The sequence below is a fragment of the Fusarium mangiferae genome (genome assembly GCF_900044065.1).
Source record: "Fusarium mangiferae strain MRC7560 genome assembly, contig: FMAN_scaffold006, whole genome shotgun sequence".
NCBI lineage: Eukaryota > Fungi > Ascomycota > Sordariomycetes > Hypocreales > Nectriaceae > Fusarium > Fusarium mangiferae.
Window position 1 is genome coordinate 1,197,601 of NW_024573926.1, and position 21,167 is coordinate 1,218,767.

At 48.7% G+C, this 21,167-nt stretch overlaps 2 protein-coding genes and 1 non-coding gene across 3 annotated transcripts; all 3 read right to left on the bottom strand.

The window, feature by feature from the left end:
* Window positions 1-7,886: 7,886 nt before the first annotated feature.
* Window positions 7,887-9,780, bottom strand: FMAN_03114 (uncharacterized protein; the record flags this gene model as incomplete). Its single annotated transcript, XM_041831890.1, has 3 exons — window positions 7,887-9,248; window positions 9,304-9,712; window positions 9,764-9,780. 3 exons carry the CDS (start codon window positions 9,778-9,780, stop codon window positions 7,887-7,889), a joined length of 1,788 nt encoding a protein of 595 aa, XP_041682408.1.
* Window positions 9,781-11,104: 1,324 nt separating this feature from the next.
* On the bottom strand, window positions 11,105-11,220 carry rrna17. Its single transcript, XR_005994006.1, has one exon. It is a non-coding gene; the product is annotated as a ribosomal RNA (ribosomal RNA).
* A 6,626-nt stretch (window positions 11,221-17,846) lies between these two features.
* On the bottom strand, window positions 17,847-20,145 carry FMAN_03115 (uncharacterized protein; the record flags this gene model as incomplete). The annotated part of the gene is made up of 3 exons (XM_041831891.1): window positions 17,847-18,537; window positions 18,584-19,825; window positions 19,940-20,145. 3 exons carry the CDS (start codon window positions 20,143-20,145, stop codon window positions 17,847-17,849), a joined length of 2,139 nt encoding a protein of 712 aa, XP_041682409.1.
* Between the last annotated feature and the right edge of the window lie 1,022 nt (window positions 20,146-21,167).

Below are 21,167 nucleotides of genomic sequence, written 5' to 3' on the forward strand. Positions count from 1 at the left end.
CATTCATTCCACCTGCTCATTGGTTCTTACGCCAAACCGTTTCAACCCGTCGCAGAAAACCTCCCTCCGCGTACTTAATTTGTGCTGGCCACATTCTCTACTAATGATGTGAAAATAGTAATTGGACACTAGGCTCAGTGAAGAGAATAAGCTTGTGTTTTCATGTTGGGCTTAGGTACTTCCTAGCTCTGGCACCAAGCTCATATGATTTGCGCGACAACGAGCAGCGGCGTACCGGCAGTGCAATGATGTCGTCGTATTGGTGCGACTGGTGTTCGTTCGGGCATCAGCCACGCTCCCGGCGACCTTTTCGTTTTCACCTGTGTCGTCACTGGCTAAGCAGGCTAATTTGGATGATCGTCGTTTTAGCGGGCGCCTCCCCTTCCTCGCTTACACTGGCGGGATTTCTTGGCGTAGGGTTCAGGAGGTGGGTGTGCGGTTTGCCAGTGATCGACCAAGCTTCTTCATGAGGAGGGACAGGGGCATGAAGCCAAGCGTTCGGTGCCCTGCCCCGTCCGGTTGACTTCTCCAAAGCAATTGGTTCGAAGCAACCAACAATCAAGCTTCCCAGCTCGCGAGTCATGAGAGTAGTATCGTGCGAGGTCCCTACAAGCAAACATAGTAAGGCGGTGCGTATCCAGTCCCTGACTCTAGAAAGCTGGCTTTGTCAAGTGTTTCAGCTGGATTCTAAACCTTGGGCCATCGACAGACAGACCTGCCGCTATGAAAAATATCGGCTCGGGTTGTGGGCGACAAATGTTTTCTCCAAGGGTGAGCACATCTAGGCTTGGCAAATGATGTTGAGACAAAACAGGACAAGCCATCCAGGACGGCGCGTGTCAAACTTTAAGCGACAACACGTGCCAAGTCCCTTTTGATTGCTTATTGCCATGCGATAGTAGCCACGCTTCCGTCAGCCACAGCTGTATCGAGTCATAACTGTATGATGAAGCTTTCATACCAAAATGAATCCTCACACATTCGTCCGGAGCTCCGTTTAAGAGTGTCACCGAGGTTATTGTTTAGAAACAAACGTGTTCCTACCAAGCTGGTTGCTGAACTGCAGGGACATTCAAAGGGCTGGGCTCGTGAATCCTCATATACCTTTCTCGTATTGGTCCTGTTACGATACAACGCTAGGATGAAATGCGTGATGTGACATGCGTGGTGATATTGGTTTGCGTCCTATTCGTTCTCCTCGATTGATTTGCTTCGTCCCTTAGTAGTCAGAGAGAATCTATGTCATGTTTGTACACATGTAGTCCTCCGGGAATCCCAGAACCCGATGGACGATAGTTTGTTAAGATATGCTGATCTTGGCTGCCCAGGGATCTGCATAACTATTCTGTCAGTTACTTGGCCGATGAAACGGATATGTGATGGCCCCCCCTAAGCGCATGAAGACCCTGTCGACGTCATCGTTAGCCTTCGCAGTGTCGGATCTTTATTAGTATACCGAACTCAGATTATAACAACACTTGTCTGCACAGCGACGGCAATTCTGAGGCACAGTCGGCTTAGCCGTCAGTGGTCTGTGTGGGATGTGGGATGGCTCAATGATCAGCGGGGTGTTGTCTGCCAACTTTGGATTCTCCAGATGAAGTGCACGAACTTGTAATGGCGTGTGGAGTTCTTTCTAACTTCCAGGCGGCGGATACTGCATGACCCAAAGCTTCAAATAGCCGTTTGAACAGACATATATTCTCAGAGGCAGCAGCTACGATTGCATACAAACAGATATTTAACGATAATTGCGGTGTTGGGGGAACTTAGACAGTGACGTAACAGCTGAAACATAATTTTGTTACTGATGTGGTCGGTTTAGAAACAGCCACAAGTCGATCTAGTTGCTGGTGGTGAGCAGATGATCGCGACAGAAGGTCGTCGAAAGTCACATAGCGTGTCTGCCAGCGGAAGAACATGACAACGGGTTCACCGGACTAAGTATTTGGGATCTATGTCAACACGGTTCGCGGTTAGCCTTGTCTTGCATCGAAACACTACCGAGTGGGAGGTAATGTCAAGGAATCCACCTTGATCCTTATTTCAAGTAGAATCAGTAGGTTGATCAGCCAAAAACCAGAACAACCGCTGTAGGGACTAGAAAGGGGCTTTGGGGGCGCATTCGGCATTTGCTTGGTGAGCCCAAGGGAGCTATTAATCGACGGGTAGTATGAGCAGACTAGCCCATTAGTTTCACATGAACGTGCACAGGACACACGGATTACGTATATACCGAAATTAGGCTGGGTACCAGCCGACCGGCAAGCAAAGCGGGATGATGAAGTTGGTGGAATCTGGTTCGATTGTGGGAGACTTGATTGGTGAGACGCTAGCCAAGGTTGCCAGGGTCACTTCCAGAACTCGTCGATAGGAGAACAAGGTTTTTGGCTTGAAGAAAATCTGTCGATCGGTCAATTCAGCTCACTGCCCTGCCCTGCCCTGCGGAGAGATGCTAGGTTCAAGAGAGTCAATGTTGGCGACAAAGAAAAGAGTTCAATTTGGGGGAGGACTGTCAGGAGGAGAAAGGAAAAGTGATTGATTACCTCAGCCTGAGACACGGCTATTAGCTGATGTGATTGTGAGATGTGATGCAACGCAATGCAAGGGAGTTTATTAGCATCGGATCGGATTGTGGAAGGTGCACGGTGAGGAAAGGGTATTGAATCATGGTAATGCATTGGACAGTCGGTTCTTTCCCATTATCATCAACACCACCACCGCCCAAAAGAGATGCTTGCAGAAATGCCGCTCTCAGTGGATCAAAGCAGAAGCCCAGTGGAGGTTGGCGTTGGTACTTGACAGCCACCACACCTCGCCTACAATCCTTAGGACAGCATTGTCGGCACATGTCTTACCCGGACGTTAAGCGAACTTGCGCCCTGAAACGCCTGGAGGGATAGAGTAAGCGTAATACGGGGAATCTAATGGAATGGAATTAAACAGGCTTAATTGTCTTAGTTGACGGGCATTATGGATGACACCTGCGGCTCGGGTTCGCTTTCGCAAGATGCGAAAAGTTCAGCTGTTTTTCTAGGTAGATAGGTACTCAATGATTAGTCAGATTTTGTCTCAAAGATTCCATTGAGGTGGCTCACACCTACCTACCTCATCAAAACTCATTAGGGGATGTTCCTTGGAGAAAGAAGGACACAGACAGCTACTACAGAGTCAACCCGGTCAGTTGCAAATGGATGCTCAGGACACAATTGACACGGACCTCGAAGCAGCCTCACAGTTGAATCATGGCATGCGCTACAATGCTGCCTGAACTCATCCGCATGATTCAGGATTGCCCGAGCCTTGAAAATCATGTGCCTCGCTCTCTGCCTCGTCCGCTTACCTCTACCTACCTTATTCAAGTCAGCAGAATAAGCACCACTCAGCCACTATCGAGATCGCTGAACACCATCGTCCTTTTTCGATCAACGTATAGCAAGCCTCAACGTCCATCTGGGCAGCGAGGGAATTGCATGGCATTGCAAAATATGACCAAAATGCGCAACCACTCATGAACTCGTTCGCATCAACAACCCTGACGGATATCTCCGAGATGTTATTGGCCAGTGCCTCCCAAAGATCAACCAGGCATCTCGTTTGGGACCTCCATCCCACGAGGATTTCCCAGTGATCTTCACAGATGGCGGCGATCAGCAGGGGATACCCTTGCCTTGCTATTCCAGGGCGCTGGCCACGCGAGATGTGGATTAAACTCGATTTGGAGTTGGGGGCTGCACACCCTGACGCACCCCCGCCCGCCCTACCTCCACTCGTCATGGTGGCCTGATTTTAATCTCTTGCGTCGCTGTTAGACTTGCACAAAGGTGGAAGTTCCGCTCTCTGTCCTGCTCTAGCCTCCCCCAATACGCGCGGGCGCGTCTTTGGGGTTGAGGCTTAACAGGACTCAGTCTCAGTGTCACTACAGCGCTAACAGCACTAAACTGTCACCGGCTTTAGCACTGCGCTCCAAGGCTTCGGTTTGGCTTCTGGTTTCTAGCATCTGAACGGGCTGCGCTAGCATGACTACCGAGGTTGATCAATCACGGGCCGACAATGCGAGACCCCTTCCAACTCAAAGTACAGCACAGTCTATCTCAGTCTGCTTGTGCCTGCCAGTCACGGTCAGATATGATGACAGAGCTACGGATACATAAATACGTTAATCATATCACCTACAACGCTTGGCGTTCCTGGTTTGGCCCTGTTGCTTGCTTGCTTGCTCGCACGTAAGGCGAAGTCAGCAACGCTACTACGGAGGTCATACACGAAATGAACTACGCCTCTTATCCGCATCCTCCGACCTTGCTGGAACCCTCACGATGCTCGGCTTCATCCACTTTACTAACTCCATTCTGGCGAGCAGAATCCCGATTCTAGAATAGGTTCATTTCCTGTCCAACGGCTTGTTCCGTTTTGGACTTTTGTGATGACTGGCGTCGCGGCTACAGGACGTGCTCTCACCATCTGCCAGCTTTCGATCCCTTGCCCGAGAGTCTGGCGCCCCTAACCTCGTCGACCGTTATTCCCCCCCACACCACGACAAGATTGCCTGTTCGGGTAACTCTGGTCCGTGTCAAAGGAAACTTGATCGACTTCGTCCCATGTTATAAAGCGCAACATAAGCCTTTCTCTTCAAGGGTCTCCATGAACGGAACTTCCCGTCAGGGACTCTGTCTCTTCTCAAGTCAGTCCATCGCCTAAAGGATCGTCGGGACGTCAGACCCTTAACCCAGCTTTGCCGACTCAGGATCTGTCGAAGAAGAGCCTCCGGTTCTTGTCCTTGAACGCACGGCTGACTGGCATGGTGATTCGTTCTGGAGCGAGTGAGTGTCAAGGACTGGTCCTGTCAACTTCATGGATTGACCAGATGGGGACATTGCATTAGGCTCTTCTGAGCTCTCCCCATTCAGAATAGTCACTTCGAACTGGTCCCAGTTGTTGCCCTTGCTGCCAATCCCCAAATGCTCAAACTCGGGCCGTTGAGCTTACCATGGCATCACTAGCGGGCGTGCAGCATGCTGTGATCTCGTTTGCCGCAGGATCAGGATCAGGATCAGGATCAGTTCAGGGGGTGCCCCAGAGAAACGTTTGGGGGATAACATTCGTCTTCCCTGTCATCTCCCATGCCGAGAAACCTCACTGCTTGCTGTCAAGAGTAATCATGTTCGATCGCAACCTCATATACGCCAGTTTCAGCCTATGACTATCTGTATGTATCTACATAGTATGTCATTCAAACCCTATGTCTCCTGTCAACTACCTCGAATGAAGATGTACAAGGACTATCACGCGAATCTTGCAAAAGACCAAAATCCTTCTAGTGAAATGTCGTTCAAAGGATCTGCAGGCAATCTTGAAGATTCGCCGAGAACATGTCCTCCTTCTCAAGTAGGACATCACAAAAATAATGCTGTGGGTTGCGAGAAGAGTCATGCGCCAGTTGCAATCATGTCGAGTTCGACGGCTAAATAGGATTACGGCCCGCTGTGTCGTAGGGAGGAAAGATCGCGTGGAGATGGTTGTCCGACTACCTGATCTTGATGCCAGCCGTCTCACAAGATGTGCAATTGATCACCCACACGCGAAAAGGCGATGTTTCCACTGTGGTTGGGATGATCTCCAGATGCACCACTGTGGCGGAGACACGTTACTGGTAACTCTGCCAGGCTCAACAGGGCAACTCAAAAAGGCGGCAAGGGACGATCATGGGGGGAGAGCCACCCCGAAGTCCAGTACTGTCATAATTCAGATACCTCCTTGCTGACACCAACAAGTCTTGGGGGTATCAGCCAGGCGACGACACCGTTGCAGTCTTGTTGGACCGAATCTCGATGCTGGCATCCCAATGGTGTGCACCCTTCGCCGCCCTCAACAGCCACTCGATAGTCTCAACGCAACATCAATACCAGGGAGCTCTACGAGGTTTGTTGCTGAGCTATTCCTGTACGAAGACTGTTTCAAGCACCCCAGCTAATAAGCGCTTTGGAGGAACCCGTTGCTGGAGATCGCTTGTGACCGACATATAACCCTGTTCGATATTAGTTAAAGCCACCAACGACCTGGAGCGGTGTTGTTTCACAAGACTACAACTACGGTAGGTATTCGGACATTTAACTACAATCTACCATCGTCCATGATACACAAATAAGAAAACATGCACTATTAGACCCGGAATAAGTTGGTGGGCGATCAGCGGATGTCGGTCCTGGCCCCCGATGCGTTTCCATTGGAAACAGCTATAGCAACAGCCTTATCACTTCAGTTGCTGACACCTCAATTCATCAAAGGGAGAACATCGGTTTGGCGCTTGCCACGGTCCGTTAACGGGATTCTTCCGAGGCCGTTGAATGTGCCCCCTTGCTTATGACTGGGATTATTTCCATGTGGCTTACCACGCTGTTTGTGACTTTGAATCAAAACCTTTCCGCGAAAAACATGGTCTTGAGACAATGCAATCTTGACAAACGTGATGAAAACTGTTTGCCAGCCACCTCATGGCAGGGCGTGGCAAACATCTGTGGAGTGCAATCCAAAGACAACTCCAGTGGCATGTGGTGATAGAGAAGGGAATGGTATTGAACGGATGCAACGTCTTGACACATGTTAGCGCCGACTGCTATTCATAGCTGTCGATCATCACAGCAATGGCTTGAATGCATTCCGAAGATGTTTGTTTGCCTATGGCTGGAGGTGAAGCCATGTTTGATGCTGAGAGAAAACAAGTCATGCTTGGAGAGCGATTGGTACCCCGATGAGAAAAGTTCGAATTTCCCATGTTCGAGTCTAACTAAGCCTTGAATTAGGTTTACTTTTGTTGGACATGTTGCTCCCTGTTCATATGCAGTTGCTTGCCCCCATCGTACGACCGTTTCATATTGCTTTTTTCTCGATGTATCTCTTTGTGGTACAAGAGACCATGACTAATTCCAGGGACGAAAGACAAAGTCTGCCAGAGGTGGTGAAAAGAAAAACAACGACAATGACAGGATCAGTGACGAGCTGCAGCAGATGGAACAGCATATTCCGCAACATAATTGCTAGTATCCGTACGGAATATACAGACAGGTCATTCTGGAGGATGCACAATATTGCTTTTTACCGGCCTCGGGAGTTGGTCGATACATACATGTCTTCTGCACAGCCAACGGCACGCATTGACCTTCGCACATACACATACATAAACGTTTATGTGTGTGATTGTTTCCGTCAATGGGTCGGGCCTTATGCCGGTGGCCGTGCCCTACCGATCGATAGTCCCAGCTCTTGTGTGTGGTTATGCTCCCTCGGCGTGCTGCATGTCTCAGATATCACATGGAGCTGTGAGGGAGAGAAGGGCGGGGATGGCTTTAGCCGCCGTTGGCTAGTCGCCATTGAATATTCCCCTTGAGACTACCAACGTAGATCCCAAATGACCTGTAAGTTTTGAAAAGGTGCTGTGGTATAGCCCCCCCAGACGTTACAGCACATATGTATACCAACCTACACTAATGCACCTTGTGTCTTATGCGAGGTTAAGGACAAGCAAATGAACACGAGTCGAGACTTTGGCCCAAGGCACTAAGAAGCCACCGAGTCAAGATTCAAGACGCAACTGGTTGACCTCACTCTGAATCATCGATGCGTGTGGCCAGAGACAAGCACTCTAATCAGTCAATATTTCACGTTCCTCTCAGGTTTCACGTCAGGTCACTCATAACTGGCCAAGGTGGAGAAACACGAGCGCTGTATTGGGCGACCAGCTCGTCGACTCGAACAAGGTAGCTTGAAGTCTATCTCTGGATTCACTACAGTACCTCTTGGTAATTACCGTCCCCAGCAATGCTAGTGAAACGTCCATCATCGATAGCCTCCGCCGTAGCTGGTAACTAAGTTAGCATACTGCAACTTTAACCAGCTAACCACGCCCCGGGCTCTGGGCCATTTGATGTTGGAACATGAGATACATATCGTGGATCAGCGGTTGTTGCATCGGCATTCCTGTTGCCAGTACGTGGAGCGAATTCATTCGCGTCTGCAGATATCTGGTACATGCTCAGGGTTTTTGTCAGGGTATAGTAACTGGGACCGATTTCGATATCGCTGTCGCCTGACTGTGTAGATGCGACGGTGAGGTCAGGGGTAGAATTATGGCTTCGATTGAAGGCTCGGAGGTCCGTGTTTCTGTTTCTCTGTGTAGGCTCTAGAGTCGCCGAAACTGATGCTGCTGAAGGCGAAGGAGATTGCAGACGGGTTTGGTCCAGAATCTCAGAACGAAACGGAAACATTCCTAGGTCTCTGAACGGAACAGCAAAGGGATCGTTCCGACTTGGAGTGTAGGGAGAGGTGACTGATGTCCCAGGCGCCGGAACGCGATCGGACACTGAGCGCCTAGGAGTTATAGGCCTTGTTGCTGAGGCTTCAATCATGTCCTTCTTTCGACAGTGTCTCCGGGGGTGAGAGCCACATTTGCGACATTGCTTCTCAGCAAAGTCCAGAGGAATGCTCACAGCTGCGGCGCGGCGACGGTCCATCTCCGCTGCCAACTGTGTCTTCACTACTGGCCTAGTGAGCCGCCTGAAAGAGCGCCAGCCTGCAGGCTTGCCCGTTCTTCCCTTGACGCATGGCCAACAGAGACACAAGGCATACTCCTCGCCAAATAAATGCTCATAGATCTGATCTTTGCTATTGCAGTGGGAGACCCTCACCTCTTGGTTGTCAGGGGGGTCTGGAATCATGTATACGAGGCCACCAAAGTAGTTGATACAAAACCGCTCATATTTCTGTGGCGCGAGCTTGTGCGTTCTCCAGACGAGATGGATATCGAAATCGGCAAATCGAATATGATCTGGATATTCGAACCGCCAGTATCCGATCTCCTCTCTGAACATCTCCAGAGTGAAGAACCTCCGGTAGCGTTGGATGGCGGGCTTCAATGCCCGCTCGTTGTCCTCACGGGACACGTATATGCGATGCCAGGAGAACCTGACGTCTTGTTCTGCGAGGTCAAGTTGACGCTGGACGGCTTTATGGAAGTCGTAAAAGAATCTCTGTTGACCTCTTGGCGTCATAGCGGTATGGTTCAGTCTCTTCTGGGAGAATAGTCGAATCACTTCTTGGGTCATTTCATTGGGACTGACGGAGAAGACATAATCAACCGACATGCTCATGAGGCTGCAGGTATCTGCCTCGTGGTACACTCGGTTGATCCTGTCTATGCACTCCGGCGAAGGCTCGAACGATTCCTGCCTGTTGCCGTCAAGAGCTCTCAACTAAGAAGGGTTAATTGCTGATATTTGGAGCATCAGAGCAATCGGTAATACACACCAATTCGTCCGGGTTCCACCGAGAAAACAATAATTGAGATTCCTCGATAAAGTCACCCCATGCAACTGGGTCTTGCAAGAACGCATGCCATACGAGAAGCACATCAAGGGGAGGAATGTCTCTATTCAGGTCAATGTGGCCATCATGCGACGCCTTGAACCAATCTAGGAGTCGGCGAACGCCCATATTGATGTAGCATGTCCATGCTGCGGCTGGATCGATCATATGCCTTATGGCCCAAATGTCAATTTTGGGCTTGATTGAAACGAAATGCTCCAGTAAGTAACAGTGCAAGATAACATCTTTCTCGTCAACTGATGCGTGTACGACCTTTTGGCTAATGCAAAGCGAGTCCAAGTCGGCGAAAGGTGAAGTCGGTGGATCTGTACCGAAAAGGAGTCGAAGTGTGCTTCCACAGATGTTAACGCCTAATGCAGGGAGAATGGTTGGTTAGGCATACTTGACAGCCAGGTTCATCATTAGTTTGAGGAATATTAACTGGAACTTCCGTATGTCTCAAAAAATAGGTACGCTGTGGGTTGAAAGGAAGGACTCTATGCTAGGAGCGGAGAGCTTCATGCTAGGCTTGAGCAATCGAGATCAGGGGTTCAGGCGAGCTATCGCGCAATACTGTATGATTCACAGAGCAGCAGCAGCAAATACTACGATCCTGTGAGTGAGGTAAAGTGAGAGTATCGATCAAAGGAACGGTTGTGGCTGATCCTGTGCAAAGGATCTTGGGGACCAGGGGCGATTTAAGTAGATCACGTCAAGTATGGACACACGGATACGTTGGGGCGTCAATGATCAGACTTGTCAATATTGATTCTCTTACGGAATAAATATCGCGCACCCTTCAAGGCAGATATAAATAAGACATCGAGGTTGGATTGGCTTTCAGCCTCAGCCTCCCGCACGGGAGGCTTTTATTACGACATGATATAGGCCCGACCTGGACATTCGGCCTGGAGGGTAAACCCTAATTCAGAGACACGAGAACTTAGAAGTTCCCGACATCTACATCAGAGATGGACTTTTGCTCGTCTAATGCACGGCATCGTCAGATCTGCCAGGTCAGGATGCGTCTTACATGCGACGGAGGTTGATCCAACAACTTACAGATAGGTGGCGTCTCTCATAAGCCCAAAGTTCGTTTATCAGACACCAGTTTGAGGTTCTATGATGATTTGGATGCAGGAGACTTTGACGCCTTGTTATGTTCTCGGAGACTCCGCGGGACACGAGACGAAAGAAGACCGGATGGCTTTTTGGTGCGTTTAGGCAGTCTGATCTTACCAACGGCATGTGCCGCTGAACGCTGAACGAAGCTTCCGTGATCATTGGAAGCTTGCAATAAGCTCGGGCGAGCATACGAAGAGATATCAGAGAGACACAAGTAAAAAAACAGACAATAATATTGTGGTGAGACTCACACGGCTGCAGGTGCACAGCCCCCAGACAGGTCAACATAAATGGCTCGTATTGTTTGAGATTCCGACGAGTATTGCCGAGAATGTTCCTCAAAATGTTTTCCCTTCAAAACATCCCGAATTGGTAGAGCTGCGGTGCCTATACTGAAGACGTCAAGATAAAGTTGTCTAGAGATGATCCTTTGCTCACTGTGGCACCAAACTAAAACCCCACAAGCTAAGCGAGGTGCACTCTAAGTTGATCAAGTAGAAAGTAGCTGTCAACAAGCTGAATTACACTCATGGTCAATAGTGCAGCTGACACAAAGGGTGTATAAGCCATACGCGGAGGGAGTACCACGCAAAAAGGGGCGCTGTAGCGAAAGGCAAAAAACATACAACACCGGGGATTCGCTGGTCGTCACCGACCCAACTACTAATCCAGCGCTTCGAAGCTTGACTATGGGAGAGCAGACGGGATCCCGTATTTTCTTCGAGCTGTGGTCGTATGTGCTATGATGAGCTGCTGTGTCGCTATATCAGGGGGTTGGTGTTGTTGGTAGTTAGCCGAGAGCCTTGTCTGCCCTACAGCCTGATCGTGATAACAAGGGCCAGCGCAGCCTTGTCTAGATGAAAACCAATCATAAATCAAAGAAAAGGAGCAGAACAATGAGATTGATACCTTTTAATGTGCTGTTTACAGCTAATGGTGGATTCGTTGGGGAGTTGCGGTTTGTTCAGTATGTAAGTCATGAGAGGCTTTCTTTTATAACAGACTCGATACACACGGCAAGAAAACACTATAAACTATAGTAGAAATAAATATTGATTTCTAATGATAAAAAAGCCTCTTAGCATAAGAGGTTCAATAGGTCTATAGCGGCTGTTTGACCATACATTCTCTGCTCAAGTTGTGTTTTGCTGTTGCAGTTGACGGGAACAGAACTCTAGACTGCACACATAAAGACATCAATATTACTACAATAGAAAGCCCAATCCCTTTTCAATTTCAAAGTATGGGTAGATGGCATCTGACCATCGCCAGAGTCTAGATCAGTCTGAGAATCCTACATCCAGCCTGAAGCATCAGGGAGTCAAACATTGGTATGGTGTGTTAACCCAATTGCATCCTGAACCTACTTATACTCATAAGATATCATCATTAATTATGTTTATAGACATCTGTTTGTGAATATGTTAGGTTGTTTGGGATAGAAATGCATTGTATTTAAGAAATCTATTGTTTGCTTGAAGTCGATGTTTGAGTATAATTCTGTGTGTAGAAGATTTTATCTGTAAGGAAAAACATTCTATTTAGAAAGCTCTTCGGGTAGTAATAGGGTCAGGTCGGAGGATGATAGAATTAAAGATATCGAAAGGGTGAAGTTGTCCATTGTTACACTCAACACCATGGCCACAACCACGATCTTCACAACACCCCCTGGCTACTACACGTATGATTCCTCGAACCGAGTGTTAAAGAAGACTGAATAATCTTATTCAGTCGGTTAGAATTAACGTTTTGAACCCCAACTGCTGTATGATAGGCCAGAAGGTAGGGGTGATTGATGCCTTGTAGTTTACGACAGAAGTACGGACAACCACGCTTCTGAACCAACATGATTCATCTATTTCAAACCACAGCAGCGAGTTTTTGTTTCACCCTGATGAAGTCTCTTAGCACATATGTACAGCAATGACTCTCACCGCCCCCATCTGAGCAGATTAGCTGAGAGATTTTCTCGGGCTTGAGTCATTTTCAGAGTTACAATGGAGATTTTCTATTTTCCTTTGTTTTTTCCCCCAAAATACCGCAATTGCCTCACGATATTCTTCCATATAGGGCAACTCGATACGATAACAGCATCCGAGAATTACTCGGCGAGCCATTATCTCAATGCACGCCATGCCATGCTCCTTTCTGCCTCGTGCATGGAGCTGGAGACAAGAGCATCTGTTGAGGAGTGCAATGACGTAGGACCTGATGATTGACAGGAAGGCAACTTGTTGCCTTTCGCTGTTCTCGGTAGGTGATTGCTCTTGATGGTGGTTGTGGCCTGCGTGTGTCCATGCGGCTCTGCAGGCATCGGATGTGCCTCAAGATAAAAAGGGCGAACAATGTCCATACAAGTGCTCCAAAGTGCAAGTCCTTGCTTGCTCTAGATGCACTGCTCGGACGAGGCGAGTGAGTGGTATGGACCCGAGAAGGGAGGTGAGAAAAGAAAACAAGGCGCCCGCCTTAGAGAGAGCCACTGTGTGTGCGTATGCATCTCAGCCGCAGATCCACGACGTTTGCAGAACGATGGACGATTCATATCGTGTCAATTCAGTATCGGAGCTTGTTCACCGACGAATTCGCCTAATTCGAAGAGATAACTGGTTTCTGGGTGCGTGCGTGCGTTACCTAGGTAGTGAGCGTGTGTGGTCCGACGAGAACAGGCGAGGAGACTCAATTTTCCTTGTACAACTGCGCACGATAATTGATGGGGATTCACGGGAGGTGATACAGGCACAAGCGCCGGGAAACTGCATGAACCATCTTTCGTTTCACGGGTAAAAAGACGTTGGAGTGTAACAGTGACCGTCGCAGTCGCAGTCGCATTCAGTCAGAATGAGAATGAGAGTGTGACTGTGAGTGAGAAGCTACCCTCCCTTGCTTTACCCCTCATTGTGCTGGTTGTTAGCTGTTGGCTGTTGGCTATTGGCTGCTGTGTTGATGTCAGAGAGCGGAGCCGCATTTGGGCGAACCAAAAGATATAAGGCGACAAGGAGTGTTCCATCCCCCACGCAAAGGGCAATACTTGGCTCATGATGATCGAAGCATTCGCATCTGATATCACCCGGTTTCGAAAAGGCAGAGTTGAAGCTTGCCCATTCGACCTCCAGTCTTGACCGAGTTCAAGAAATGAGGCTGCCGAGCACAGATACAGATACAGATCAGCGATACATAGGTAGTCATGTGAAGCCTGCTACTGTAGTGCTTCGATACTACTGTACCCTCGAGCACCGATTACGAGGATCTTGTGAGACGGCGCCTAATGAGGCTTCGCGGTGTAGATGAAACCTCGTCCGTCCAATTCAATAGCTGCATTGACTTCCTGTGCGTTTAGTGCATTGTCACGCGGCACGAGCCGGCCTTGGATTAGGCCAGGCCAGTTACACTGCATCCTTATAAGATGGTTTAATGGATGCTGTAGGTTTCGGTTGCCTTTGGGTGCTACGCTGACACGTACCCATGTACATATGTATTGTATTGCCTTGACCGGCATTGGAACGCCAGATCCTCAAATGCAGGCGGCCTCAGACATTTTAAGCAACACCCGTTATGTTGTATTGACAGGCCTCAAATCCACGAGCTCAAGCGCTGAGTGCAGTCCAGTTCGTTTCAGTAATCTTGATCTTACAGGGAGGCCCCAAATGGAGCAATCCCCGCATTTAACCATTTGGGGGCGTGTTAGGACTACACTATCACTTATACGGGCTTCCATTGTAAATTCAATTTACAATGCCTTTTGTGCAACCGATTCATTCACACGTAATACTCGGACAACATGACCGCTCTCGAGGTCCTAGAAACATCCTCAGCCTCTCTATAAACGTAATCTCCACCGCCATTTACAAGCCTTCTTAGGAATCAATCACATGCCTAATCGCTACTGCATCCGCATGGATACTCGGCGGGTACTGGAGCCTGTTCCGCGTAAATTAGCGGTTGCCTTTTTTCTCTGCCTCGTCTATACAGCATGGGTCATGCCATCTTGTCAAAGAGTTCGGCGAAGTTAGGTATCTGGCGATGACCTGGCAACTCGGAGACTTTCACAATATCGGCACTCAACCTCGGAAGCAGAGACGGCTGCTACGGAATCGAACCTCGGGCATTACGTTGCGACTCGTGGAAAGCACGAGGTCTTCCGGGTTCCGAATACCTGAGGGATCAAGGCGACTGCAGAATCAAGGTATCACGGCATGAGACTAGCAATGGCTCTAGAATTCTTCTAGAATGATTCTAGAAGATCTGTAGAATTACATGGCATCGGGTGCATGGCCACCCGACCAAGGACACAGATGGTCCATCTTCCGAACGTAACGGCCAACCTCGCTCAAATGATGGGTCCGATATAGCTTCCACTTCACCTCTATGGAGGTGTGACATAACGATTATATTGATGTTGTAATTAAGCAGCACATGTACTGAGAAGCATCATAACATACCACATAGCTGTCTCAATCTTGGTTCTGGCATGTATGAGTTGGAATGTTTTTCTGGTTGAGCCTGTTCACTGTATCTCTACCTTTTTTGTATATAAAGTCAATGTAATGACTGGATACTCTTTCTTCGTTTCATATCACATCACGAGCAAGAGTCTCTCCACTTCTAGTTCATAACGTCCTAGTAGAGGTATCTTGTGTATTTCTAATATTCTTACAATCGAGTTCTCGAGAAAATGTTAGGATATCTTGAAGCAACATCTACAAGGCCCTGCTCCTGACAGGTCGTCCCAGACGAGGCAAATGCCTCTGCCCAGCTTGATCCTATGATTCTCTACTATATCTTCTGATTGGTATCTTCTTGAAACTATCTTTGTTGCCAAAACAGGAGATTTTCTTTTATCTTCATACGGAGGATATTTTACGACTGCATTCTGGGGCCACCTCGAGCGAAGTTGTTGTACAAAGCACAGATTGGTCACAACAAGCATTCCAGCTTTGCCAAATTCGGTTCCATTTGATAGGCCAATTCAATATCCCGCAAAATAGATCTAAGAGCCGTGTTTTATTCGATTGAAGGTGGTAGTCGAACTATGCAGTGCGCTAATCTGGCCAATCAGAGAGGGTTGGGCAGTTCACAGCACAACAGGAGAGCAACCCGATCCGTAAATCCGATTGACCTGATTGGCTGCCGCTGACCTCGCTGAAGTTCGATCCCAAACCCTCTGATCTCTTTCTCTTGCCTTGATTTTGCGAATACACTTGCTTCACATTTGGGAAAGACGCCGTGTGGCTGAAGTTGACCTGGCCACAGAGCAGATTCTCTGGGAAACTCTAAACACCCCATTTTGGAGATGCCTTCACCTCTTTCTCAAGTCACAATACCCTTCAGTGCGGAATTACCTACCTCTAGGTACCTATCACTATGGGAAGGCTAGAACAATGGCATAGAGCTAATTACATTTGTAGACATCAAACACTGTATCACCTACGTAATTTCATACCGTTGATACTCCGTCAAAGCGAATAGCGTCAGGATGTGGAAGAATCGTGCCTCAACTGCCGGTACCACAGGTGTCTTCACTGCGTTACAACATTGCCGCGTCAAATCGTCCCACGTTACTTCATGCTCTCAAATTTTGTAAGATACAAGTATGAACCTGATTCGTGGCCTCAAAACTCTGAGTCGATATCTGGTCTAGTCAGGGTCCTATTGGTCCAAATTGGTCGGGCCGAGACATTTGCTTTTGACACCCTCGTACCCGACACCTTTTAATATCAAACAAATCTGATAACATCTAGTCTTGATTGGAGTCTTTGTAGGTTCGCAAGCATTCATTCGACTGGCCCGTCCGTATATCCCGCAATGATGCCCAATGCCACCCAAAGCAAGCTACCAGCCCCTCCTACACGTTTCAGCGCATCTCAAACTGTGACTGGACACGCATTAGACAGCCCATCAACAAGTGCATGACGCTGTCTGGCCTCCCATTTACCCGATTCGTCGCACCTAAAAATCCTACGCCATGCAAGCTACAAACTAGCAACGTCAAAATCATGCCATGGCCGCGTTTCTAGCCATTCCGCACCATCGGCGACAGTAGACTATGAATTTGCAGCCAAATTTTATGCGTCATGAAAATCAAACATATTTCGACTGCCAATGCGTATGATCCCAGTACTTTTTTTTTTCTGGGTACGTTATCCTGCCTGCAGATGGATGGCCTGAAATGTTGGCCAAGTGTCGCATTTTTTGGCCCCCAAATTGACCCGACAGTTTGGTACGCCTAATGCAAGTGTCCAAATATGGGGGCGGGAAGCGCCGAAACTCCACTTCCCGCTCTTTTTGACGCTCTGTGATGTGATGTGATGTTGATGGCAGCAAAGCAATTGCCAGCCTTGATTGTTTTAATTATAGGTCAATTGACCAATTAACATGTATCATTCTACTAGGTTAGGTATCTATCCATAGCTCCCATCCTTTCGTCTGCTTCTTTCTAATAATCCCCTAACACCCGAATAGTACACAAACTGCCACCCATTTTCGCTGCGTATGTAAAGCGACATCAAAGACAATAAAAGAAATACACAATATGTACACGCTAGATAGGTTCAACGTACAATCTGGATAACCCACTCATAGCGCTAAAACAGGAGCAACAAGTACATACAAAGAAGAAAATTAAAATGGCGATAAGGAATACCAACAACACTCAGAAAGAACGACAGGAAATGTCAGTGAACTAAAAGAGCGACTTGGGTGCAAGCTCACTTGGACAGAATCCCTGAAACGTAAGAGAGGCAGTTTGCGCAAAGAAATAGTGTTAGTGTCTTGATGGGCAATTTCTTGGGCGCAACCAGTTGACCGGGTATCCTATCCATTTGGATATATACGGGGTCGGCGCAAGGAGCGCAAACGTCATGCTGACATTTAGTTCTCGTCCCTTTTGAACACCCGAAATAACTACTCCGGGGTCAAGTCGCATGTCAAATAATCACAAAGTCCTCCAGATATCCAAGATTTGACCAATAAACATGTTGAATTCGATACGTTGATAGAACTGGTAAGATATGTTGTTGAAAGATGATATCCATCCGTGTAGAGGGTGGGTAGGTCCATGTCCAAGCCAATGTTCTGGCTGGTCCCATAGAAGGAGGTCCCACTTGGTATGGCATGAACTGAGACATCCATGTTGGCGCCGGTAGGCCTGGCTCCTTGGAGTATAGTGGAAGATGGACCAATATCTATCCAGGGTCTCGATGCTTGTCTCTAGCAGTCAGGAGACACAGTAAAATACCTGGCATGGCATCTCTCAACTGTTCTAGCAGGACACTTCCATGCCAACATTGTTGGCTTACCAATATGCGTGCATGGAAGTGCCCTGCCAGATAAGCTAGACATTGAGCTCATATAGGCGTGTCCTGTTACTCGGCGTTGTCCTTTAGCCCGTTGTCCAGGTTTATCTTGACGTTATACTTTTCTGGAACCTCGAATTGGCGGATGTCTTCATTCCAGAGAAGCCAGTTACCTGAGGATGCAATCCTGTATCCAAGAGACAGGATGCGGTTCTTGCGCTCTTCTGAAACAGACGGCAACTCAAAATACTTCTCATCTTCGTCTATCTTGTCATTACTGAACCACCCGTTGGGGAAATAGTCCTCGGCGTAGACCAGGCCTCGCATGGCAAAGTCCTCGGGCAACGGATGCGGGAGCTGGTCCTTTTCCGGCAGGCGGAATTGGCCACGGATCTCATACCCAGCCTCGCAGGAAAGCAAGAGGGTGTTCAGCATAATGGAAGTTAGTTTCCAGGGATACGCGTCCTCCAAATGGGAAATAGCCGCTGGATACTGTGTCATGTGGTTCATGAAGACCAGGATGGAATGCACGAAAGGCAACGTATTGGTGTCTCCCCAGCGATAAAGAACTCGCGAAATCGTCCGGGTTGCAAAGTCAAGCGCAAGCTTGAATGTCTCGTCAGGGGTGGCCTCGGAAATTGTGTTCCCATCCATGGCGACGTCAGTCTCCTCGGGCTTCTTTGACATGGCCCGCATAAGAACATTGGACTCAGCGCCGTATCCGAGTAGAGAACAGGACTGAGAAATGGCAATGTGGTATCTGCTGGAGTTAGTTTAGTTCGGAAGACTTCTCAACGCCAACTGACCCTGATTCCAGCCATCGCTTAGGCGACCGACCAATATGACTATCCAGCTGATCAATGAAGCTCTCTATAGACTCTTCAAGCTGGTCCTGGGACTTCCCAGAAAAGAGAATGGCATGAGCACGCACATACGCAGCATCAACGGGGGCAAGACGGGCCGTATTGTTGTTCAGCACAGGATCAAACAACGTCATTATACTCTCTCGTGCGCTTGAAAAAGGAATGGGAACACAGAGGGACTTGGTGTAGTAGTACAGCTGCTGCAGAGCATTTGGACGGGCCAAAATGGCCAGGTGGTGATAAAGTCTACCTGTAGTAGGGGACTTATCAGATGCTTTACTGTACCAGTGACGACTTACGCCAGTCCACACCTCACGGTCTCTGATATCATCATCCTCGATGGCCATGCGATATCTACCAAGGTCTCCAAGACACTCGATCCACGTGTCCTCAAAAGCAGGCACAGTTTCGTATAGCAAGGCCATCATACTATAAGCCAAGTACAAAAAAGTGAGCATGTGCTCTAGAGAGGCAGGGAGGCGATGTCTGAGAAGCTCAAGAAACGAGTGGATGCCGTGTCGCCACATGCGAGCAGGCATAGCATACTTGGACGCTAGCCTTCGCAGAGCAGGGCTGGCAGAGGGGTGTTGACTTGCAAGAAAGAAGTCATGATGCTCATGGAGGAGTGTCCGGTGAAGTGCAATCAAAGCCTGCCATTGTTCGTTGTTGAGCTTTGAATTGGCATCAGTGTTGGACGATTGGGCATTGTCAACTTCGATGCACTTTGTCTCAACCATGACCAATCCTGCGTAGATGCCTTTGACCTCTGCGACAAGCTGGTCTTGTGATATGGGTCTTGTCTCTGGCTGGCGCATCATCTTGGAGGTGGACTCATCATCATTGGGTGAAGGACGGTTGACCTGTTGTGCGGCTGGCTGTGTAGGTCTGTTTGCCTTGGTAGGTCCCTGCCTGGGCGAACCAAGGGAGACAGCTCGCCCCTGGCCCTGTGACTTTTGCTGAACACCATCATCGGAGGTCCAGAGCTGGCGGCCTGATGTGTTCTGGTGGGGCCGACCCCCGTAGTCGTTCCGGTGGTCATTACGGGCACGGCTACGGCCTGGAGTGCTCGGCTCAGGCGACCGACGCTTTGCCTGGTGGCCATCGGCATCTCGGTCTTGATCGACTGCAGTGCCCGTTGTGGTCTGGTCCCCTACGGTCCCACTGGTGGTGTCTGCACGCCGTTTCCTGCTATTGGAGTCCTGACTATTCTGTCTATTGGATCTGCAAGGAGAAGATGAATGAGTATGTATATTGCTAGCAATGCAGGTCCGGTACAACCGAGCTGGGGAGTGAACTGACCCCTTATGAACGTATGATAGTTGCGCTGCTTCCAGCGTCGGCCACTTTTCCTGATGCTCCTGATCGGATTTGACGTGATCGAGCCAAGTTTCTAACGTCTTGATTTCGTCGCCGCAGATATCGCACGTAAAAGAGTGTGACTCTGCCTTGTCCTGGCGATCGCGAGTCCTCAGATGTCGGACCCATTTGTCCGTAATGCCTGCCATGTTAGGCTATGACAAAGCATGGGAGACCGTGCCGAGCCCAACCGGCGCGTGCCTGTAAGTGAGGGAGGGAGAGAGACAGAGAGAGAGAGCTAGAGAAGATCGTGAGCAACTGTCAAATGAAGAGAATCCTGCAGTACAGAATTCGGTCAACCATAGCTATGCTGTGATTGTAACAGAGAAGGACGGGAGAGAAGGAGAAGCCAAAGATCCTCAAGGGATACAGCGCATGTAAGAGCCAGACAAGACAAGACAGGGCAATAAGTGGAAGCAAGAAAGTGGCGCGCGGTACGAATGTGTTCAGGGCTGCCTGACGTATATCCACCAAGGTTCCAGGCATGACAAGCATCGCCATTGGGGGGGTGGCTGGGGTTCCATGTTTGGCGGCATTAGGGGGGGGTTAACCAAGCAGCCACAATTCTCGTGGCGAGCTGGGTTGATGGTTCGCAAAAATATAAAGGGAAGTCGACGGGTGAGAGTATCGGATAAAAGGCTGGGTTCATTATCTTACCTGCTGATATTTTCAATCCGAGATGGTGGAGGCGTTTTTCCTTTGCGAACGAATGCAAACAGCAATTCGAAATTTTGTGATATCGATGATGATGGTGGGCTCAATCAAGGCTGCCTGGTTCGCCCGTTTCGGTTGCCTCGTTGAGGCTCTGCGGCACCATTAGTATCCAATGCCCCTCATCAAAGAATCCTAGCTTGTCGCGTTCATTTGCAATAGCTAACCTACCTCGTAGACCTTCAAAAACACAGCCAAGTTGCTGCGTTTTCGTAACACAATAACGTATATATGTATATCAATCTTCGGACTGCAAAACAGGCATAATTGGGCAAAGCGGTTAGCTCCGTGGGAACGTGCCACTGGCCAGCGATAATGTAAGAACCATGCAACGACGAAAGTAGTAAACTACTTTCGTCAAGGACGTCGGAAGGGCGATAAATGAGTGGTGGTATAAAAAAGGGCCCCGGTAAAACGACACAATTGTGGCAGCTAAATCTTTGAATATTAAAACATATAA